At 40.5% G+C, this 25,409-nt stretch overlaps 1 protein-coding gene across 1 annotated transcript in view; it reads right to left on the bottom strand.

Moving 5' to 3' along the window:
* Nucleotides 1–215: 215 nt before the first annotated feature.
* The window catches only part of LOC107102523 (spore wall protein 2-like), a 42,557-nt gene continuing 17,363 nt past the window's right edge, over nucleotides 216–25,409 (bottom strand). The window contains exons 2-4 of the mRNA XM_015401867.1: nucleotides 10,572–12,086; nucleotides 7,979–8,485; nucleotides 216–757 (exon numbers count right to left, since the gene is read on the bottom strand). Of these exons, the coding sequence (XP_015257353.1) occupies nucleotides 735–757; nucleotides 7,979–8,485; nucleotides 10,572–11,907 (1,866 nt within the window). The 5' untranslated portion in view covers nucleotides 11,908–12,086 and the 3' untranslated portion in view covers nucleotides 216–734. The remainder of the gene's footprint in view (nucleotides 758–7,978; nucleotides 8,486–10,571; nucleotides 12,087–25,409) is intronic.

The following is a 25,409-nucleotide window of genomic DNA, read 5'->3' as shown; positions in this document are numbered from 1 at the left end:
ATAACAGTCTAAAAACATTAAACACACAGAGCTGAAGACATTGCAGTGTTGATTAGGGTGGGGGGGCGGCAGTCCTCAGGGCAGTTTAGCAACATAGTCCTGCTGGCAAAGATCTACAAGGGCGCTGGGAAGACTGGGGCTGACAGAGGGGGACTACAAACAAAAATGGCTGTCAATAGAAAACTAAGAGTCTTTTTTCATCTTCTTTTGTTTTGTTTTTTCCTTTACATTTAAACCCTCCTTTCTGAAGTGAACATAGGCTAAGTAACTGGACAGGAGATGAAGGGGGAAGCTACAGGGGAAGGAATGTCTCACTTTGTATTTTTTTACATTTCTGCGTTTTCTTTTCTCTCATAGACAATATAAAATCTCACAGACAAGCAAGGAAAAACTTAAAAAAACAAAACAAAAACAACTGGATGCACTTTTGTTTGCATGACCTGGACGAAGGGAGATGGAGGGATGAAGGGATGACTGGGATGGGGGGGGATTATTGCTTTCTGAGTAAGAATTTTTTTCTACTTCTCATCTACATGAATTACAACCCTCTCATTCGCTCCGACCATCTCTTTCTCACCGTGGTGATCTGTTTAAATGTGATTACACCGATTACTCAAGAGGAAGTAGGAGGGATGAAGGGAGAGAGGAGGAAGAGGAGGAGGAGGAGTTGGGGGTGGGGCTCAGAGCTCCTTGCTCAGCGAATCCCGGGCAGTTTTAATCCTCTTTGTTTGGCCTCACACGTTTCCCGCCTTTTTGTCTGGCAAATGATAACAAAAGAGATTGAAAAAATGAATTAAAAATAGAGTAATAATAATAAAAGCATTCATACAAAAAAAGGTTAGATGTGTGTTTAGTGGTTTAGTACAGATGCTGGTAGCTTGTGTTGAGTTAGTTATTTTAGTGTTAAAGGATGCACAGAAAGAAAAAAAACAACAACACTGTCACATTATAAATGATCATTACACAAAAACCAACATAAAGACCAACGGCCGGGTTTTGATGTGCTGTATGTTTTTCTTAATTCTATTCTCTAACATCTTCTTCATCTCTATGTTCAGAAATACAGTAAAAAAAAAGGTTGAAATCTAATGAAACAGAGGGGCTCAAGTTGGTCAGTCACTGTTTAGCAACAAAACCCCCCAAAAAACACAGATTACAGAGAAAAATAAGGCTATTAATCTGGTTTTCAGCTACGTATGCCTGTTCCTAAAGTTAGCATGTTAGCATGTCTTTCCGAAGGAAGCTGTCCGCTGAAGCTTTTATTCTAATCTTCTACTGATTGACAGACTCAATTGTTTTGATGTTTTCTTGACAATATGCCTTCCTTCACAGTAAACCCTGAAATAGCTGTTTGAGCTATTGCATTGTTAGCTAGTTAAAGCCAACGGAAAATTGTTAAACTCAAGACTCAGTGACACTGCCTAGTGAAACCTTAATTGTATTCACTATTAATTGATCTTCTATGCTTGATTGATCTCTAGTAGACTACAGACATGGAGACAACAATGTTAACTATGAGCAGTTAGCGAGTTAAAGCTAATTTATGGCTGATAAGTGCGACTTGTTAAACAATTTTATTAGGGTTTGTAAACTAACCTCTCATGTCTTATTTTTGGCATTACTAAAAGCAGATTGAACTACCTGAGCTTACGCCTGTTAGTTTTTAAATCTATTAGCTACATAATGAATTCAACTATCAGAAAACATTTAGCCTAATAAATGCAACTTTGCTGACAAGGCATTGTGTCGCTTTGTTTAATGGATTATCATCTACAACCATGTCTCCCCTTTAAAGTAATACTGAATTGCCTTCAACTAACACGGCTAACTACTAGAACTACAATTTAATGGAACTGGAAGAGCTACTAGATCCTATCAATTGCTGGAAGATTGTGAAGCAAGTTTTGTCAAAAATGGCCTGAGCATCCACTTTTTTCCACTAATGACGGATTTGTCTACAGAAGAAGCTTTTTTACCAAATACTTTGTACCTGGAAGATCCAACAGAAAGAGACTGCTGTTGTGCTTTTAGTAGTCTTACCCTAAAGGTCCACATGGATGATAATAAAAAAAAACATTTAACTTCCTGATTCAAAAAAATCTTTTGACTTAAATCTATCTAAACTATTTCTGTAGTAGACTACAGAAATGTCTGGAAGGCGATATATGCTAATTTAATATAATTCATAATTTAACTTAATTTAGATTTTTCAGGCTCTATAAACAGCCAACAAGGTCAGATAATAACGAAATTAGGCTTTTTTTTAAATAAATAAATAAATATCTGGAAAGGTTGTCAAGTAGGCCTATGTGTTCAGTCTGCAGCTAATCCTCACAAAGTCAGAACGTTAATAATAAAGCTATTATGGACAGTTTTGGTTCCTGAACTCCCCCTTGGAATGCAAAATTGTTGATTTCTCATTTATGAGGGTTTATTTTCAGTTTTTTTAAAAATAGATAAAACATAAATTTACGTCCTTAATTAGAATGCAATGTAACAGAGACAGTGCTACACAAAGTTAATTGATTGGGCTAGTTCTGCAATCACCACGTCACATTAGCACCAATTTTTTCTTTCTTTGGTTGCTTTTTTCAATTTAAACAATTAAATCAGACTTTCTGAAATGCATTTGACCAGGATATTCGTGTGCTTTTCAGAGAACAAGTTCATTAAAAGAAGCAGAGGTTGAAAGAGGCCTCCAGTAAACTGTGCTGCTGTGGTTGGAGCTGTTTGGCTTTCTGGGAGCATCTGCTGAGCCATTTACAGATCAAAGCAAGGCGGCTGCTGGACGCCGAGCCTCACGAAGTAGTCTGAATGGAGAGGAGGCGGGAATAATTAATAATGGAAGAGGTTTACAGGCACTTCACCTGCTGTTGCTCAGCATCTGGCTGCTCCAAGCAGGTGGTAACAAGAGAAAAGCTTCAAACATAGTAGAGTTGGCAAAGAGGAGTGAGAGCACTGAGCGGACCACACATTAGTGGAAGACATGTTTAAGTCTAGTTTGTGTTTACTGGCTGTTGAGGTCAGTTAGCCCCTACAGCAGCCTGTCAGTTATTTCTGTGCTTGTAAACTTCCCAAAGCAATAGGCTTCCTAACTGCTCTAAATCTGGCTCTCCTCAGCTGAGTCCTGTTGCCTGGATTCTTCATGAATGTGATGCTACATTAAAGTCTTTTAAAAAGGAAGGCTTCTTTTTCTCCATATCTCTGTGCTTTATTTAAAAAAAGTCAACAGCAATGTTTGACAGATTCCATCCTGAATTAGCTCAGTAGACAGGTCTAACTCAGCAAAAAGACAGGAAGCAGAGGGAAACTTTAGGATGTTTTCACCCTACACACAGTTATGATTTATTGTTTAGAAACTCATCACAGAAACTTTGATTCTAACCATTAGCATTAATGTAAAATTAGATTTTAGTCCCAAAAAAGATTATTCTTAATTGTGTGAGAGAATAGTCAGAATATTGTTTTAACAGCTACGTTTCTGTAGTGCCATGGAACATACTATACTATTTGTAGACAACTGATTTTAAAAGGCAACTCGCCCCTAAATCTTTTGATTATCTTTTTTTCCTTTGTTATAAACTTGATGTCTTTGTGTTGTCTACCCCCAACCCCCAACCCATGTTTAACTGGCGTATTGCATCTAATTTTGAGATGCAATACTGGTGTTGGCTATAACTGGAGCTGATAAAAGTGTCATTAACAATGATTAGCTTTCTGCAAAGTCAGCTTCCTAATGTCTGTGTGGATCTTAAATCTAAGTAATAAATGTTTATAAGTGATCTTAATTACCCTTCAGTTAGAGTAACTTAATCCTGCAGAAACCCTACATTGTCCATTTGACAGATGATGCCAGAAGAATGGTCAAATGCCTCGGAAGAATGCTGGTCTGATTTGTCTCCTGGCTAATGTTCTTGCCAAGGCCGTGTCTGAGGCTACGTTCACACCAAATATACGCGACTTGTATGTGATTTCCTGTGTGAACTGCATTTATAAAATGCAAGTGTCCCGCATGCGCAGTGAAGGACGTAATAATGTCACAATCCAGCGTGCGCTGTGTTTACTGAAGTAAACATGGATTGTAGTGCCGGAGCGCATCTAGTGATCTTTCCCAACCTTAAAAAAACGATGTTTTCAATATAGATACTACTCTCCGCATCATCGTCCACCATGGTTGTAGCAAGACACAGAATAGTGACCTTTGTTCAGTATTAATGGTCGGATGAATGCGACCTGGCTGTTCAGACACAGTTTCAGATTCAGGACCACATAGCCAAGTGGTCTGGGTTGCATTGGAAAAACCCGAGATCTGAGTTGTTTGGACTCCCATGAAAAGATCAGATACAGGTTGCATATGGGCAAAAAAATCGGATTTGGGTCACTTCAGACTGCTGTGTGAACATAGCCTAAGTCCTTATAAACCCAGACTGTGGAAAAACCATGGACCTACAGTTGGACCTTAGACACTGTCGATCACTCTATTTTATCAGAGTACCTGAAAAACTGGGTTGGCCTTACTGGTCCACCATTAAACTGGTTTATATACTTTTTGAAGAAAAGGGATTTTTTTTGTGTCTCAGTTGGTAATTTACATCAGAGACCACATAAAAGACGCAGTGTTACCCAAGGACGCATCTTAGGCTTCTTGCTATTCAACATCTACATGCTCCCTAGCTCATAGACCACATAAGTTATTATAACTATACAGATAAGAAATGACTATTCATTACAATGTCACCAGGAGACTATGAAAGCATTCCAACTCTGGATAAATGCAGAGAAGAAATCAACACATGGATGGGACAACATTTTCTGCAGCTTAATCAAAACAAAACTGAGGTAACAATATCTGGACCAAAGGAAGAGCAATCAGAAGTTAGCACAAAGCATTAGTTATTACAGCTACAACAGCTACAAAAAAAAACTCTGCCCAGGCTCTAAATTTCGGTGTAGTGATGGTCTCAAACCTGATCAATCACTGAGTTCACATGGTGATAACAAACTCGGGCTTCAATCATCTAAAGACGATCCCTTGGATTAAAGGACAAATGTCTCAGCAGGACCTTGAAAAGCTAATTAGTTTTCTTTAGTAAAATTAACTACTACAATTTTTTCATCACTGATCTGCTTAAAAAATGGATCATGCAGCCGAGCCTGATCTAGGATACCGCTGCCAGTTTCCTTACTAAAACTGATAAAGTGAAGAAAATCAGCCCAGATCTAAAGTCCCTCCACAATCTCCTGTATATCACTAAACAGACATTAAAATACTTCTGTAAGTGTATAAATCACTGAATATCTTAGCTTCAAAATACATTAAAGATGTCAGTGGATCAATCACTGCGACTTCTAAGGTCTTCTGGCACAAATCTACTCTGCATATCCACAACCAAACATGAAGCAGCTTATGCCCCACTAGTCTGGAAAAAAACTCCTGGAAACCTAACTGGATCATTCTATCACAGCCAGTCAAGGTCATTGTTTCAATTTCTTATAGCAACATCACGCAGAGACATCTGGCACCTCAACTTCCCAGAAACGCCAGCTGTATGTAATAATTTTTTTCTTTCACCAAATTGTTTATTTCATTGGATCAAAAACAATATTACAGTTTTATAACGTAATACATTGGTTTCCAAACTTTCCTATTCTTCACTTTTCTTTGTTGAGCTGTTGAAATGTTTGGTCATAGGGAGTCTATGACCAAACATTTCAACAGCTCAACAAAGAAAAGTGATGCAAACCAAATTGCAATAAATTGAACTCAAATCTACCTGTTTTTTATTTTAACATTTTAAGTTACTCCTCAACAAAATTCAACAATTCCAATAATATTTTTTTTTCTGAATTACTTCTTAAAATTGACCATTTAATCAGTTAATTAATTGATTAGTGTTTTGCAGGTGCACATGATCAGCCTATGTTCTATGAACATATCATTCTACCAAAAGAGCACAATAAAAATTCTCATACAAGTAGTTTTATTTAAGACAAATGCATGTAAAATACTCTCCACAAACATTTTGTACGTCTTGTGAATATAGATTCGATACAACGAGGCCCCATATATGTCACAAGCATCAGTTCACGCTGCTTCTCTGCTCTGTCTTGGTTTTTAGGTGCCTGCAGCTCTTTTCCTACCGGCCTGTGCATCTGTTTCTGTGTGCACATGTCAACTTTTGTAAATTTAAGGATGGAACCATTCTGAGAAAGTAAACCATCTGTGATTGGCTACTTTTCAGGTAATCCTTCCTAATTGTGGCTAGTAACGTTAGCAGAACATCTTAAGGCTAATTGCTGTTTTTTAAAGTGTAAAATTTGGCTAAATGAAGTCATCATTTAATAACTTAGTCTAAGACAGTCATGAATGTGTTCTGACCACAGTAGCAATATGCTCTAAAATGAGTAATGCTACATTTGTGCTAATGTATATATACTGAGAAAGTAAGGCTTCAATGAAGTCTTGTTTTACTGGCAATAGTTTATACACTACTTTTACTTCTACAGCTGTTATAATGATCAATAAAGTTATTGTAGTCATCTAAGATGCTATAATACATTGTTTTAATCTTCCTAAAAGCATTTGTGTGTGACTTAATTAGGGTGAGATTAATGTAAATACCTGTTAAACTGTCTGAATTTGTAGTAGTTCACAGCACAGTGTTGCCTCTACAAATAAGACAACCAAGTCTCAGCAATGGCCCAATCCAATCAATGAGATGTCCATGTATTAATGTCTAGGTGCAAACATTACTACTCACAACATGGAAGGAAATAATAGAGGTGGGATTACCTAAAAAGAGGCCAATCACAGAGAGTATACTTGTTGGTCCCATTCTCAAGGTTATAATGGTTGACATGAGCCACAGAAATATTCATAAACGAGTAGGACAGAATCTATCGGAGAATACAAAGCAAGCTACAAGCACAGAGAAGGCTGTTACATACAGTAGCAGCCATTAAAAATGCTCCTTCCCAGTCAAAAGCCAGCCGAATGGCAGCCCACTTCCCTCCAACTCCCAACGAATACCCCTAAAACTTCCAGCCTTCTCCTTGGCGTGCATTTTTTTACTCTGACTCCACCCTTTTACTGAATTACAGGGTCTGACGCTGCTCTTTATATCTTAATGTCCACAAATCATGACAGAGATAATATTTTGGTACAAAGATTGATGTTTAAAAAGGAATTGTAGGGGACCAGTCAAGGACCAGCCATTGACCAGCCAAGGGCCCATCAAGGAAAGTGGGAAATCTTGAAGGGCTGATAGTGTTTTGGGCACCTTATGGTATTGAATCTTTACTCATAGAACATTCAGATTAGGAAAATGTGAAGTTTTCCATTCATCATAATATTCATTTTGTTGATTTAAGGTGTTTCCACAGTTTCCCTCTGCTTACAGGAAGGCTGATTCAACCAGTTCGGCCTCTTCACCTTTTGGTTCCCGTCCCTTTCGGTTAACATCAGCCTAAATACTGTCCCCTAAAGAATAAACAGTTTACATACTTGTGCAGCATAACTTTTGCCACATGACAGTGTTTTAATCTGTGTGTAAATATCTTTAGGAAACTGTGAAAAAATAACTGTGAATAAAGTGATTATGTTTGCACAGTCAATATCTAACGTCAGCCTCATAGCCACCATTCAAGCCATTGTTGATGCTCAGCTCCCTCTCTAATTGGTTGGTAGCTGCTGACATCACATTTTGCACAATAGCCACTGCTGCTTCATGGAGGTCCCTCTTCCTCCTCTCCTCCTCCTCATCATCTTCTCCCTCCTCCCTCCCTTCCAGGTCACAGCCTCTCCCCTTCTCCTCCCTGCTCTCGGTTAGTGCTAGCTTTGACTCAACGTTGCTGCCTTTGCTTTGCTTCCTGCTGTTGTTTGTTAGTTCTGCTTCTTGTTGTTGTCTGTTGTTAGTATTTCCTCCTTTGTAGCCGTTTTGAGGCTCATCAGAGTCACAGTGGACACGCTCGAACTCACCGCTGTTCACGGCCGCTGTGGCGTTGATGATCTTGGCGTTGGCATCATCTTTCACCCCTCCAGATTCCTTGCTTTTCTTCACAGGGCTGCTTTCCGTTGGCTGCTCCTTGTCCTCCTCGTGGTGATTTTCCGTAGCGTTCTCCTCCGCCACGCCATTGGAGCAACCGGTTTCGCCATTGGTCCCCGGTGCTTCTGTCGCTGTCTGCTCTGGCTCCTTCTCCTCCTTGGCTGTGGTCTCCTCAGGTTCCGTCTTCTCCTCAGTTGCTGCCTCTTTGTCATTGGTCTCCTTGGTTACTTCCTCAGCTTCACCATCAGCACCACCCTCCTCTGCAGCATCGCCTCCCTCTGCAGCCTCCCCTTCCTCCTTGGCACCCTCGCCCTGGTCAACGCTGCTGGATTTGCCCTTTCGCATGATGAAATTCTTCAGGGAAACTGCCCGGCCGAAGTGGGAACGTTTGGCCTTGGCTGATTTGGAGTCCTTGCCTTCATCTGCATTTGCTTCCTCACCTGAAGGGAGAAATGGTTCAATGTAAAAATTGACTTCATCAAACTCTTTGTTTCCATGTTTGAAGATGTTTCGCTTCCCATCCAGAAAGCTTTTTCAATTCAAAATGTAAGATATATCTTTGAGCACACATACCTTTCTATGTCTCTAAAAGGGGTGTAGTTATAAGAGAGATTTCAGAGACATTTTAGAGACATAGATAGGTATGGGGCATTGCAGGCTAACAAAAGAAGACCAAATGACCCCAATTCCAAAGGGGTGGACCTGTTCGTCCGTTTCAATTTGCATGTTTTCTAAAGAACAAGGCTCTTTTGGGCTACTGTATAAAGCCTCAAACTCAACGCTATTTCTGACATTTTGAATTTAGAAAGCTTCCTGGATGAGAAGAGAAACATCTTCAAAACTGGAAACAAATTCCAGTGGATTGTTTTTTTTTTTTAACTTTCAAGCTTTTATCACCTGTGGACATTCCGTAGAAGGGCTGAAATACAAAGTCAACTGGAACACTGCAGCCTTTAGAAATGTCTTTTTATCATTGTCTAGCTGGGTTGCTAACAAAAAACCTGATATTTTAAACCCTGTTGTTGGTCAGTTCCTTCAATCCTCTGCTCAAATGATCTCTTAATTGCCTCAAGTGGATTTTCACCTTTTGCACAAGATCCAAATAAAAATCCACCAGCTTAACCTTAGACAGTCTATTTTAAAATTTGTACATGGAATGCATTTCGACATTACTCAAATGGGGACTCACTGTCTCTGTGAAACAAAATATGACCTCCTTTCAGTGGAATATTGCATTTAATGTCTACATAAGAAAAATCACCAGCTCTTCACTAGGGTCTTGAATTATTCAAATCTAACCTCTGATTCCACATGTTAATTATTCTTTAGACTAAGAAAAAACCAACATGGCTGTGCCTGAGGTACTAGGTACAGCTAAAAATCCAGCAGCTCTCTTGATGAGCCAACAGTATTTTAGAATTTGTGGCTTTTCTCTGCTGTACCTATTCTAGCAGACTCTAGGGGATAGAATACATAACAGACAACCTCACACTACATGCAGAAGTATAAAACATATGTTCAACACTTCAAAGCCTCTTCATGTCAACCAAAAGAAAAATAAGTTTCTTTCTTTTTCACAATCAATCATGGTGATATTTATGGGCAAAATCATAAAATGTCTATAGATGTATGTATTTGAAAACGCTCACCAGTAGCCAGTAGGAGCTGTAGCTCATTCGCCATATTTTTTCTGCATAGAGCAGTCTGCTTTTTACTATTTTTCGAGGCTGCACTTTAAAAACAAAATTAAATTGTCAAGAGAGCTGTTTCTAAATTAAATTTCTTTTTGTTTTACACTTGTATAAACAAAATGACAAATAAATCTTTGTATATTTTCAGACCTCAAGAACACATCAGGACTAAAACAGGCTCAACAGTAGAGAACATGTTGTCCACACTTAGAGGCCAATGAATTTACCTATTATGTGACTCTTAAACAGGTTGCAGCAGGCATCCCCAAAGGCCGCTGTCCTGCAGGTTTTAGAGGTTTCCTTGCTCCACCACAGGAGCTTTTTTGCTCAACTGCAATCATCATAATCAGCTCTGATAAAGCAGGGAAATATTTAAAACTTGCAGGACAGCGGCCCTCGAGGGCCAACTTTGGGGATGCCTGTGTTAAAGGTTCATCAAGAAGCAACACAGACACACACACAAAACAATTACACACACTCATACCTAAGGGCTCAACAAATCTGTTTTTGAACTGTTCGAGGAAGCTGGATGGCCCGGAGAGAACCTACGAGACCCTTGACTTGGATGTGAATCCAGGACTTATAGAACTTATCCAGGACTTATATCAAGAACGTATAGCGGAAAAGTTTGTGTGTGTTCGAGCTTAAGTTTTATTAACCAGTTAAGACCAAATGTATGAATAATGTGCTGACATGTAGGTAGTGTTTGATGTGTTCTAGTTGTTTAACTCATAAATTAGGGGGCCCTAAAAAGAATAAGAAATTGGTGTTTGGCAAAAGCTACTAACTGAGGAGTAAGAATAAATTTCAGGGTATTTCTTCACCCTTGTCTCACCTGGGACTGCGGCTGCATTGGCATCCTCTTCTCCTGTTGGGGCACACTCCGTGTTGGCCCGTTTGCTCTTGGGGATGACGCGCTTCTTGAACGAGGTCCAAATCTCGTTGGCGTGTTGTGTCACTGTTCCGCCTCCTGCTGCCTTCTCCTCCTCTCCTCCCTCAGCCTTGTCCTCCCCTCCCTCTGTCTTGGCCTCCTCAGGTCCTGCCTCGGCCTTGGCCTCTTCTTTTTCTTCTCCTTCACCTCCTCCTGTTCCCTCCTCTGTTTTGTCACCAGACTCTTTGTCTGAGCTCTTGGCCTTTCCGCTGATGCCAACCACAGATGAGTCTCTCTTGAGACCCTGGAAGGTCCAGGAGCGTTTTAGCTTCCACCTCTTGTGCCCGGACTCCTTGGAATCCAGTGTGGAGGAATCTCCACCTCCTCCTTCTCCCTCTGCTCCCTCCTCCTTCCAGTCCTCACCTCCACCACTCTTTTTGTGCGTTTTCTGAGCCATGAGCTTCTTAAAGGAGTGCCAACGCTTCATGTGCTTTGTAGACGCCGAGGAGGATGAGGCTTTCTGTTCTCCCTCTGTTCCTCCTGCTTCTCCTCCTTCCTCTACGGTGGAGTCTGTAGTGGCATTAAGTGCTTCAGGATCTTCTAGGCGATCCAGGGACCTAGAACGAACCTTGACTTTTTTCTCGGGTTCTCCTGCGCCACCATCCTTCTTCTCTGTGCTGCGATGGGAGAAGATCCTTGCCACAGGCTTTCGGATAAGATCACGAACTGTATGTTTGGTCTCTGCTGGTTTGCCCTTCTTCTCCTCCTCCTTCTCTCCATTCTCTGCAGGCTTGTCTGTTGCAGCCTCACCCTCAGCACCTCCCTCTGCTGCTCCCTCTGCTTGGACTCCTTCCTCTACTCCCTTGTCTCCCTCCTTCTCGCCTCCTTCGGTGGTGGCCTCCTCTGCTCCTCCTGTGGCTGTGGTGTGGTCCTTCTTCTTCCTCCCCGCCATCACCTTACCCAGACCACTCTTGTTGAGGAAGGAGTCCAGGAATGAGGTCTTGGGCTCTGTGGTGGTGTTTTCTGAGCTCTGTGGAGGTGCTTCTTCCCCACCTGCTGCTGCTCCGTCCTCCTCACCACCGGCCTCCTCTACCGCTGCTGCAGCTGTGTCATTGCTCACAGTCTCTTTGTTTTCCACCACCTCAGTGTTGATGGCTGTTCCATCTTTATCCACAACCTCACTGTTGACAGTCTCTGAGTTTGCGGTTTTTGCCGGTTGTTCGGCCTCAACTGGCTTGTTTTCAGGGGTTTTTCCTTCTTCCTGGACCACTGGCGCAGCACTGGCCTCAGTCGCCGCCATCTCAGAAAGGGAAAAGAATAACCACAGGTGAACTTCCTTCCTGAACCTTCTTTATACCTCTTCTTCTTTCTGGTACTTGTTTCCTCCTGCTGTGGTGGCGCTCTCAGGTCATGGAGCGCAGGGTGGAGAGCACTGACAGGTAGGAAAAGTACTCAGCATCCTAGTAGTCCTCCAAACTCCTAGAGAGAAAAGAAGTAGAGAGGGAGGGAGGGGGGGGAGAGGCACAGATGGTTAATAATCTTACTCAACACCATAGACACTCAATTAGTCTCGACTTGACCGTGCTTTGAATTTGGAATGAAGGGAGAAGCTCTGTGGGGAAAGGAATGCATGTACAATGTTTCCAGGACAAGTGACACAAAGATCACACCATTTGCTGTGATCTCCTCTAGAGTACATAAAACTATTTTCTCACTTCCAGATAGTAGGCAGGACTCGTTCAGAATACAGACAATAGTTAAAATTACTCATCTCTGAGAAGCTTTCTGTACCTTACAACACCAAGGTAGTTTTCTGGGTTTTAACCACACCTGTAATTGGGTCTGTTCAAAGGAGGGTTTCCCTGTGTTGTCTTTTGGATCTTAAAAAAATTATTTACAAAACATTGTCTTGGTGGATCCATTTGATGACCAAATTGTTAGCATTTGTAAGCTTTGATCTATGGATGAACAAAAAATTATTTTCTGTGTTTGACCTGCTGGTCATCAGACAGTAAACTAGGGCAAAACTGTCCCAGCTGATGCACTGAAAGTGAATTGGTTCAGTGATGATTCAAAATTTGCACCAGTGAAAATATCACATTCCAGTTGGAACGTGGAATCCCCCAAGCAAAACGCAGATTTATCAGCCAGTGAATGAATACTCCTGATCTCAGCTTGTTATAGGCATGAAGTGCCTATTGACAGAGGCCCCTTTTGCATTTCAGCCTTTGCGAACCACAGAGGGATGTTAAAAACGACTGACGACTGGTGAGAATGATGTAGAAAATACAGGAATATGAAGAGACCATCATATTTCCTCCAATCCAGATCTGTTCATGAGGTAAGAATGATTGTGATGGTAATGACAATAGTGAGGGATAAGCTCTCATAGGAAGATCACCTTAATCTTCTAATGGTAGTAAAAGCCTTAGTTACCAACAAACTACATATACACTAATGGATTAAGCCTCCGGCAATGATATGTAAGGTACAAGTACCGGCATAGTTCATATTTCCCACTAAAAACTAAAATCAGAGAAGGTTTGATACAAATAATGAAATCAGATGAGAACATAGTCAGTCTCTGCTGTACCAGCATGAATTGATGTGTTGAGAAAAAAAAAAAAGGTTTAGTAAGACCACAAGAACAACAGTCAACACAGTCAAGGAAACAGGTGCATTAATTATGCTTTGGAACAATTGGTGCACTGGGTGTTTAGGATTTCACCACACTGAGGGATCAATAAAGATGGCAGTGGACGCGGCCACTAGGAAGCACTTAGCAGTTAACGACAAAATGCAAGCAAATCTATCTACTCTTGCCACATGCTCATTCAGGACAAGTGTTACCTGCAAGTCAATGAGTCAATAAAATTGCTGGTAGGTAGAAAACATTTTACCAATCTGACTGTATGACCTAATTGAATTGTCTCCATAAAGTGTCCTGAGATGATGTGTTGTGAATTGATGCTATATAAATAACCTGAATTTAATTGCATTGAACCAACTTCCCTGAGCAACAACATCCATGGACAAATGATGAATCTTTGAGAAAGACCAACAAGACAATACCAGAGAAGCTCATAAACACTCTCACTTAGGACAAGGAAATGCATTGTTATTGTCTTGATTGCAGTAAATCTGTGCAGGAGCTGAAGGTTCCAGCTAATGTAAAGAAATCAAGAAAGTCTTATTGATTTGGAGATGTTCAGTATAAAGAAAAGGGTCATATCTACTTTCCTTTGTACAAAAAACCTGCAGAATAGCTAGAATAAAACCACTGTACTTTCACAACACCTAGAATATTTTGTGGTATCAAACGTCAACTCTTTTAGAAGCTAAATTCTCAGCATGCAGCCAGGTTTGAAATCCATGTTGCTGACACATTTATTTGTTTGAAGTGTGCTGAAGCAGAGACATTTAAAAGCTCCAGGGCCTTTGTTTTGAGATTGCTGCTCTAAAGTCTTCTAATGAAAGAAAACTCTCAGGTTAAGTTAGTATGATACGGCACCTTCCACAGATGCCGAAGTGCTTCATAAAAACAAAGTCAAAGATCAGATAATTTCCTTCACTGCATCACTTTCAGCTGGAGTTAAACAACTAACCTCTTGGTTAAACTGATTTTGTTTAACTAGGGTCTTCATGCCTCCACCCTCAGAACTTATTTCTGGTCCTCTGGCAGAAATCTGAACTGTTAGTGGGAGTTTTATTTATCAGCCTCCCACCCTTGGGGTTTATTCTGAACACCTTCAGTGTGCTCTTCTGTAAACATACTGTGGTTGTAGCAGCCTTTTAATAAATGAATCAGAGACTGATGAGTCATGCGCTGATGTGGGGAGTCCAGACGATTAGTGAACACAGTCTGTCTGAGGGGAACGGAGATGAAAAAGACAATCAGCCTGGAGGAGAGAGCTGCACAGGGAGAGGATCTCAGGTGGAGACTAGCGGACTGGATGTAAACACATCCATCACATGCTCCAGATCATCCCACTATGCACTGACCAGCTGGATCACTCAGTGGTTCACTGGCTGCTACTCTGCCCTGTGTACTGTAGCTAAGCCTTTTTGCTGATGGTTGACCAGTTTACTGTTTCAGAGGACGATTTAAAGCCTGACTGAGACTAAAACAACTAAGAACAAGAATGTGAGCCAGATTTGTCAGCTGGTTACAACGTTTACACAGAAGCATAGTTTGAAGGAGGCTAAAACATCTCAATCTTTAACCAACCAGTTCTCATCCTGCAGTAGCAGTCGTTAAGAATGGCCCTTCCCAGTCAAAAGCCAGCTGAATGGCAGCCCACTCCCCTGCAACTCCCAGCGAAATCCCCTCCATGTATCAAACACATTTTTTTACTCTGTCTGCACCCTTTCACTGAATAACAAGGTCTGACCGGGAGATGACGCTTCTTTTTATATCTTAATGTCCACAAATCATGACAGAAAGAATATTTTAGTACAGAGATTGATGTTTAAAAGCTATTTGTGGGGGAACAGCCAAGGGCTCATCAAAGAAAGTGGTAAAATTTTTAATGGCTATTTGTATATGAGCAATATCATAATGCTGCAACCATTGCTTGACAATATGGACAATGTTAAAAGTAATCATGTTCAATAATATAATTTCAGGTCAATGAGCTTTGTAGAATTAAGTGAATGTCAGTGCAGGACGTTTCTGGGTAAATATATATTTTTTTCTTTCCAACATGTATTGTTGTTACACTGTCACAAGTACAGGGCAACGAAATTCACTGCATTTAATCCATCCCCTTGGGGACCAGCGGGCTGCCATTGTGCAGTGCCTGGGAGGAGTTAAGGGTCTTTTCTCAGAGACCCAGAATGGCAGTCTGTGGGAGTGGGACTTGAACTGAGAACCTCAGGGTTCCAAGCTCTATCCTCTAACCACTCCAGAGATCTCTCTCCACAGTAGCATGAACTTCTAAAATGTGGAGCCATGTGCTAGCTTATGGAGTAAAGTTTGGTTCATTATTGTTGCAAGAAAAGAACACAATTTGTAAAGGAAAAATTGAAATAAAACCCACTAGATTTGGTATATTGAAATATAAAAAGAACATCCAGAATGAAAAGATTTAATAAAAAAAGGCTTTGAGAATAACTTTGCTGTTTCCATAGATCTTACTTTTAAAAACTATGAAAATAATGAATAGAATAAAACATTGTGAACAAACTGCACAATTACCCTAAAATACGTTTTTTTGATGAAACTTTTTTCAGTTTAATGTCTTTTTTTTATTGTTTTTATGAATTAGGATTTTATTTAAAAGTTAACCATTTTTTATAGGCAGTGGCGGTAAATTTGTGTGTTCATTTTACTCAGGGCATTATCAGACCACCCCACAATTTGATCTGTTTTACTTCCTGTAAACTCCTGACATCCATTAACCAGCCATATCGGACCCTCTCAATAAAGAATTGAGCTGCTGATGTTGTTGTGTAAAACAACACCTTCTGTGAAACCTTTGCTGACCTTTGGCATCAAGATGATCTGCAGCAAGGCTTAACTGCTGCTGCAGCAGCTTATGACTTGAACAGCTGTCCCCAGGCAGACTGACTTATTCTCTGAACATGAGCTTGTTCCCCAGCTTGTTTACTTCGGCCAGCTTTAAGTTAGCCTGTTAGCTCTGACGTACACAGCTCACATCCTGGCCTAAACAGACTATCCATCTGAAAGAATGCAGGGTGCTCATCAGCTGCAAACAGAAACCCAGAGAAGAGCATCAGGGGTTAACAGCAACACGCTGCACAGTTACTGCTTCCTGCAGGAACCAGATCTTTCTTCTGTGCTCTACTAGCCACACGTCTGCTCTTACTTTTCAGAAAGGATCCATTAAGAGCAGAATACAGACAGAGATGACCAACCTTGATCAATTATTTAGCATCAGACTGCTGCATCATCAACAGTCTGCAAGTAAAGAACCAGTGTTTTTCAGAACCATTTGGAGTATTTAGTTTTAGAGGCATTAGAAATTGATGTGACATGATTTTTTCTCTTTTTTTTTAACCCAAACACCAGTCTCTCTTTGGGACAAAAAAAGGTTCTGAGCTGGGTTCTGTGTGGCGTTAAGGTTCTCTGTGGATCATTAGCCCCCTCATTAAGGCTGCAGTGAACTTCCACCGCTCAAACCATTTAAAATCATAAGGAGAGATGTAGGAGGAAAAGATTAGAGTTTTTGGACCATGCTGCAGTACTGCTCCCCTCCCTCACCTGTTGCTGGGAAAGGTGAAATAACTGGCTCGAAGGGTGAAATAAGTGATTTTTTTCCACTTTTACCCGATGTATTAGAACATCCAACTGCCATGTGAGTATTGTCAACTACAACTCTCGCAAATTTCAATGCTGAAGTCCTCGCAAATTATTAAATAAATTATGTTGTTTGCAGATGTGTCTAGTAGTTCCCATTGATTTTGCTTGTAAAGCGGGGAGAATGGCGCTAGGCTTACCGCACTGTGATGTCACTGCCGGAAGATGTCAGGAGTGAGATGTTACTATATTTGGGCAAAAATGGCAGCTCCCAGACTCACTGATAAAGATTATTGTTCTTATTTTTTTACTTATTTACGCTCAATTCATTAAATCACCACAAACGTATTAGTTTTAGGTATAATGATCCATTGATCATTCCTTGCTGACCGGACTTCTCCGTTAACTACTATTAATTCAGAGATTAACCTTGGAACAGTAGCCATTCCAGAAACTAAGCTAAATTAGTGGAGATTATTATATTCAGAAGAGCCTGGTTCTTAAGCTTAGTAGTACCAGATCTGAGATATCATGAATTGCTTTCTTTATTGGTTAGTATTAAGTTACACCTGTGCTAATTTTACAGTCCATTTAGTTATATTAACGCTCGCCATTTTTCCATTACAAATGTGAGCTAATGTTGAAAAAACACAACTTCTCAATTGAAGTGTTTTTATTAAATGGGAAATGCTACTGAAATCATCTGTGAATAAGTTCTAGCTGCTCAGGCGATAACTTGTTAAAAAATATGCAAAGTCATCATCCTAATATTCCTTCATGTCTTTTCATTCATTTTTTTTTGCCCGGAGTAACATTGGGTTGTTAGTAATAAGATTTGTGTGATGTAAAAATAGTTCCCCTGATGCAGTTTTGTAGAATACAATAATATTATTAAATGTCTAAGTAAAACTATCCTTTAGGTATCCCTTTTTGTCTAAACATATGTGTTTTTTAAAATGGTGTGTGTCAATTAAGCTAATTTATTTTTCTATTTACCATTTGCTCAGATTATGGAAATGATCACAGCTGCCTAGAGCTGTGGCCACTCCTGCAGCCCCAAGCGCACCACTGTCTCACGTTTTTCTGTTGGGTTCCCATCTCAGAAGGATAGTTCCCATCTCAGAGGGTTCCCATCTCAGAAGGATACAATTCAAGCCAGTAAATTTTTACAGCGTCATCTCAAGGCTAATTAAATAAATCTATTTTGTTGTGAGAAAAAAAATACCCCCAGCTAAAGTTCAGGAATTAGTTCTGCCTCTTAATAATTTTGCACTTATGGTTCACTTATCGTCGTTTCATTTGGCTATTCTTAGGTAGTTTTCCTTAATGTTTTAACTCTTGCATTATATCAGCTAGTCAGCTATATTACCTAGGATTTGGTTTTTCTTTCTCTTCTGTTTTAAAAGGGCTTCTGCATTCTTCTGTCACCCTAACCTGACTGGTCATGAAGGTGCCTCCTTCAGTCCTGCTCAATCCAATATTTTTAAGTTTTGACCTTAAGCATACACTGTAAATTTCTTCAATCGTTGCACGCAGCTACAGCTCACACTGTACGATGAAACCGCAGAGTTTCGTTGTACAGTTTGATTTCACAGCTCAAGATGTATGTTCTCAAACTGCAGCCCGACGCTCTGATGGTACCTCTTGCTCACACTGTACATATAAAAACCACGTCGGACTCAGTGAGATGATGCTACTCGGACTTGTCTATCTGGAAGCCAAAAGAGTAGAAGAGGAATATGAAGCTCACTAGAGAGAAATATGCTGCCTTGGCAATTTGTGCAATTTTGGGCTGAAAGCCCTAAAAAGAAAAGGAGACAACATCTTTGGACAAAAACATGGCTGAGCAAACGTGGCTACTACGGTCTGTCAATTTTACAGAAAGAACTCAATTTCACTTGCACCCTTGCTTCTGAGTTATTATCTGAGACGAAGAAGAAGAATCCTTGTTTGCGCATGCCCACTGAGCGATTTGCCCACAGTGGCCAACTGAAATTCAAACATGTTTGATTTTCTACCGAAATTAAGATTCCTGATCGGGAGGTGGTCGTGAGAGGCTGTTCGTTACCCGCTGTACACTACATGATGCATGACGCACAATCAAGCTGAAAGTCGGCCCGAATAAACATTCTTGCACAAGTGGAGACTTGGCCTGAAAAGGGCAAAAAATGAAATTCTGGAAATATTCTTTTTGTGGTGTAGTTAGTTAAAAGGAGGGGGGGGGGGGGGGGGGGTCCCTGTGCCTGTGGTAAGGACATGAACCCTAAGCAGCAAACAACTCCTCTTTTTAAGAAAGTGGGAGAGTGGATCGAACAAGTCCTTGGTGATATATTGTTTGCTCAGAGTGATATCATGATCATAATTTCTTTTATACCACTCTATGCCTTGGAGATGTATAATAATAAACATTGTAGGAGTTAAAAAGGTGAATGAATTCCTTGGGTTCTTACACGGTAATCAAATATGATTTAAGCTTTAATTCAGCAATAATAATGTGGAAAACATACATTTCCACACATCTCAGCCACCCTAGAGAAACAGAGCTCCTCTGGTTTCTGTTTTTTTTTTTTTTTTTCTGTCTCCTAGCGGCTGATTATGCTGCTGCAGCAGAGCAGCATTAGAGAGCTGGATGTGAGGCTGAAGCCCTGAGGTGTTGGAACACCATCAGACGGAGGAGGAGGACAAAATGGAGGGAGGGAGGAGGAAGAGGAGGAGGAGGGATGCAGACATGGGCTGATTGTGAATCGTCTCTTTTCCTGTCGTTCTGTCTGGTTTTATTCACCTCTGTCTGTGTTGCTGTCTGGTTTTTACCCCCTGTTATTCACCATATTCTGGCTCCCTTTTTCTCTCCATCTGCTTCAATGTATTTATTTCCCTTAATAAACATCTTGTTCTGTCCTTTTTCTGTCTGTATCTGTTTTTTACTCCATGTCTGTCTACGCCTTGTTTTCTCCTCACACATTGTCTCCATTTCCTGGGGTCTTTGGAATGAACCACTTCATTCTGGATCACATCTCCGTTCATTCACCTTCATCCTTCTGTCTCCATCTCTGCCCCCCAGACTCTATGTCACTCTTTATCTCCTCTTCTGTCTGTTTACAGCTTTTTTATTTGTCTGCCCAGCTATCCTCAATTATAGTGGCATTTTTTTAACCAAAACTACACAAGGTCATGTTTACCGTGATTTCTAACTTGTTGCAAAATGATCAGAATCAGAAAATGCTTTCTTTTGAACAACAAACCAGGCGTCCTTTACTCGTCAGGATAAACAAGACAGAAAAGTTCCGCTTTCTGAACCATGTTTGGATCCAGGATTCCTTCTAAGCTCTGATTGCCCAACAAGGTTTCTCGTCCCTGGTAGCAAAAATCTGTGCACATAAGTTAAAGACAGAAGGTCTTATATGTCCTACAGCTTCACTCATCCAATCTCTGAATATTCATCATTAAGGTTTATATGATGAATAAACTGGTCTTTATTGTGTGTATTACGACACATCTTAGCTTCCTAACGTTGCTCTTCCTTTTACACAGTCAGTCACTAAAATCTGGGTCAGGTGTGAAAATCTCCATCCAACTGGGAGGATGAGTTAGTGGCATGCACGGCAAATCTGCAGCACATGTGATTCAATGAAGACAGCCATATATGGGCATGTGAGCAGCCTTTTGCAGTACATGTTCTAGTCTGGATTTAAAAATAATCACCATACAGAAATTGCACTGAATATAGACATTTATGATCTAGAAATCCTGACCAGGGGCTGTGGCCAAAAGAGGGCGCTAGGGCGCCGCCCCATCTACCCAATGACCCTGTGTTTTTTTAGTCATCTACAAAATCGCTCTTGTCAAAAACTGACCTAGAAAAATGTTTTTGTGCCTTTTCTAGCAGGTTAAATTATTGTAATGCTCTATTTGCTGGAACGTCACAAAATCTCTCAATAAACTGAAGCTAAACCAAAATGCAGCTGCTCAAATTTTAACAAGAGCCAGGAGGGTCGAGCACATTGTTCTTTGTCTTAAAATGTCTTCACTGGTTACTAATTAAACACAAACTCCCTTGTACTTTTATTTTACTTATTTTTTAAGCCTGACCCCATCCTATCAATTAAAATAATAACAATAATCATAATCATCTAACTTTATTGATCTCACATTGGAGAAGTTTAACTCTGCATTTAAACCATCCTCTTGGGGAGCAGTGGGCTGCCATCGTGGGGCACCTGGGTAGCAGTCGGGGGCTAAGAGTCTTGCTCAGAGACCCAGATCGGTAGTCTGTGGGAGTGGGGCTTAAACTAAGAACCTCAGGAATTGCTTGCCGTTTGCTTACTGACCTGACATCGGAGTGGAGGATGCAATCATCTACTTGCTATAGCGGGCGCTCACCCACCTGAAGACCACTGGGAGCCCAGTGACAGTCATGTTCTTTGACATTTTCAGCGCTTTCAACACCATCAGACCAGAGCTGCTGAGGGTGAAGCTGGAGGACGCTGCAGTGGACAGACATCCACTGGAGTGTGCACAGACGGTCCAGACATGCCTGTACCGTCAACTACCTCACCGAATGCCTTCAGTGGCTGCAAGGCTGTCAGTCAGAGGTCACAGTCTGCAGAACCGGGGCCTCCCAGGGCACCGTTCTGTCTCTGTTCCTCTTCAACCTTTACACCTCGAACTTCACCTACAACACAGAGAGCTGCCATCTCCTGAAGTTCTCTGATGACTCAGCCATTATAGGCTGTGTTTCTTAACAAGCTGGAGTATTGATCGGTCATCATGAACTTTGCGTACTGTTGTGAGAAGAGCCACTTGTGTCTTAACACCAGTAAGACCAAAGACATGGTGATCAACTTCAGGAGAAGACCCCTACCTTACTCCCCCATGAACATACAAGGGCAGGACATAGAAACTGTGGAGAGTTTTAAATACGTGGGTGTTCACGTCAATAAGAAACTGGACTGGACTCATAACACCGATGCCCTGTATAAGAAGGGCCAGAGCCGCCTACACCTTTGAGCTGATGTAACATGTACATTTCTCCATTGTGAGATCAATAAAGTCAATCAATCAATCAATCAATCAATCAATCAATCAATCAATCAATCAATCAATCAATCAATCAATTAATCAATCAATCAAAACTCTCTGCTTCAGATCCTCCATGGACAATAATTAAAACTCCAGTTTGACCTTCAGTAAATGTACAACAAGTTAAACAGGAAGGTGGATTTTCGAACTATAAATCCGGTTTACTGACCAGGCCAAGCTGTTTGTTTGGTCCCTTTAGTAACAAGCCAGAAAACCAGTGCAAAGCAGATGCGGATGAATTGTGATGAAGGATGAATGCTTGTGATTTTCTACCTATTTCACATCTGCCACTGGATAAATCAACAGAATCAGAACAGAGTTGTCCTGACTTTGGCAAGATCTGAACCCTCAAACTAGAACAAACCCATTTTTGAACTTTCCTTTATTATACTTTTTGAAATTTTTTTTGTTTTAGCTGTTCGATCATAAAGGTAATTCATTTCTCATAATTTAATAAAAGATAAGCCATTCTAAAAAAACAAAACAATATTTCCTTTGTTTGGTGTATGGCATCTCAGAACTCACGGATAGGTCAGAGATAGACTAACATAAGGTAGGTGAAACATAGAGCAACACAGTGATCACTTCACCGGGACGGTATTCCTGTGTCGAGTGTCGTCCTGCAGGCGGAACAGCTTCCACGTTCCCAGATGATCCAGACCATCCAGCCTGACAGACTCTAGGAGCTAATGTAACTGTTTTAAGACCAAATTATGAAGCAGAAAAACCAAACACTTCTGTTCCATAAATTTGAATGTTTATTCTGCACAAAGCATTGCAAAGCTTTTAAGATCTTGGCTGACATCAGTAGATAAAATAGATAAAATATCATCAGTTCTTAACAGAACCTCAGGTGCGAGGAAAACCTCACTCAACGGAGGTGTTTATTAGAGGAAGGTACTGATTTTTAGAAAAGGAAACTCCTCCTAAATCCCTCATCATCAATGATGGAGACCAGCCAAACTCATCTATGCTACCGTTTTCAGACATATTGGACTTTAGGAAAACTGCAGTTTACAAGCAGAAGCTTTAAAGATAAACTGGGAAATCACAGAGCAGTAAGAAGCGTTGTTCTGTTTGTGCTGCAGAAAACTGCTGTTCTGTCAATGTGATCCCTGAGGACGACTGTTAATGCAGCTATAATGAAGGTCAACAAGGAGGTTTCCCACTTCATGCTGGGATAATAGACCTCATCTTCTCACCAGAGCTTCACAGCTGCATCCACACAGCACTTAGATCCGCTCCCACTCTTCTGTGGAGAGATGTTTCAGGGCTGCAGACAGAAACAGCAGCAGGTGGAACTCACACCTAACGAAACAACAGGAATTGAACCAGTAACCGCTCAGATGGAAGGAGTGTTTTTATACATACAGCTACTAAGGCAGCAGATAAGGATGTGGAAGCAGGTTCCAAAGATTTACAGAAACTTAAAACCAGATGTTGTGAGACACAAAGGTGGGCCTGAACACATGTTTGCTTTAGATAGAAACTCTTCAGCCTGATGTCTTTAAAACAAGATAAAATAATTGCAGGGATGTAGGGAAATAATCTCCTGATTGAGTTCTAAAAAAAAAAAATAAAGATGTGATCGATTGCCTTTCACCTGAAGGTCAGACAGTCTGTTCAAATTAATGATGTCTGCTGGGAAGCATCCAGATGAACCCTTTGCCTGCTGCCGATTCATCTGCAGGAATCAACTTCCCAGTCGGATCTTTCAGGGGCATCATAGCCTTTAAATCTAGTCGACACCTTCCAACAACACTTATAGACTTTCATTTTGGATTTCTGACAAGCTCTGATGTTATACTTTTTTTAGAAGTTTCCTTTGCTTTCAGCATAGTGGTTTCGCTACTCATCGATCAGGTTTGAATAAAGCTTTCTGAAACAACAGAAAACAAAACATTTTGCCCATTTACCCGTCTCCTGACCAATTACTTCAGTCACCTGATCTATTGCCTCCATAAACCTTTAGCAGGTCAGCCAATCAACTTGTAGAACAATAACCTTTTATCTGTCACATGACTTTAAACATGGAAAATAAATCAATGTTTTTCTCAGTGACCAGTAATGCTGGTCTGATAAAACAGAACTCTGTCAATTCCAAAACACTGACCACATGAAATGTGAACTGTTCTGAAAAGGAGAGCATCAAAAGCATGAGACATTCGGTCCTCTACATCGGTCTTCTGGTTCTTGCTTTATTGATTCCTAAATCTTTCTCCCTCTTCTCTCTGTATCGTTCTACCTGTGCACACATTCCAGCCACCCAGTGATGAGCCTCATCAAGCTCCATTCTGATAAACAGTTTGTTGCTGCGGATTAAAGCCCGATGCTGCAGATTGCCCTCTGAGAGAACGGACAGGCCTTTCAGTGAAAAGGTATTAAGAGGCTTTAATCTGGAGCCAGAAGAGCAGCCAATTATAACTGGATTCAGTCCATAGGACGACACACCCCGATCTCTCTGCTGTTTCCGATCTATGTGGTATGTCTCTGCATTATGTGTCTGGTACCTTAACGTTAACGCATTAACCAGAAGAAAAACAGATTGCTGCCATTTTACTGTTGCCAATAAAACCCAATCAGTTGTTGTAAACACGATTAAAATGCAACAGAGTCAATTTCCTTACCACACACCTTTTATCTCTGAGTGAATCTTTAATGATATATAGATTTACCAAACATGGCATGAAATATTTACAGGCTTTTGTTTTCATATAATAATTCTGATAAAAATAGCTCCCGCAAATTGAAAATCACAACATTGAGAATCTCAGAAAGTGAGAATAGTCTATAAAAATCAAGAAAAAAAGAGGACGTCTGTAGGATCTGAACCATAGAATTTTAAACTTCGTCAGAAGAGAAGCTACTTAAGTGTTTTTGCTTTATCTTTTTCTTCCACAGAACTTTCTATGCATTTAACCTTTAGATATCCTATGATTTGTAGATGTAACTTTATGTAATCTGAAGATTAAAATAATATATGTTTTTTGAGAAGTTTGAACTAAATGGATCAATTATGGTAAAGAAGAAGGTCTTGATGCAAGAGTCTGACTTTGTGATAAAAGTTGGTCGGGACACTAAGGGTGGTGGCTGATAGACCTACAGTTACTCGACACAAGCACTTTCAGTAGGGTTTGTATTTTCCAAACTTGAGCTCAAACATATATTTAATAATGCTTTCCTACTGTTGAGAAGATAAAATAACCAAAATACAAAATATAAATCTGCAATCAACAACAATTCTTTAAGATTTCCAGAGGAGTTTAACATTGAAATTTGGGAGAACTATAGTTAAACTGACAATGCGCATGTTCATGGCAGTTGGATGTTGTAATACATCGTGTTAAAGTTAAAAAGAAAAATTGTCATTTCACCTTTCTGATTCATGATCCTCCACGGACGGGTTCGTCGTTGGATTGCCAACTTGAAGAGGGAAGAATCTTTTAAAGATGACTTAGATAATA

This window comes from Cyprinodon variegatus, unplaced genomic scaffold (assembly GCF_000732505.1).
Source record: "Cyprinodon variegatus isolate N-32 unplaced genomic scaffold, C_variegatus-1.0 Scaffold1269, whole genome shotgun sequence".
Taxonomy (NCBI): Eukaryota; Metazoa; Chordata; class Actinopteri; order Cyprinodontiformes; family Cyprinodontidae; genus Cyprinodon; species Cyprinodon variegatus.
This window is presented reverse-complemented; position numbering and strand designations above follow the sequence as displayed.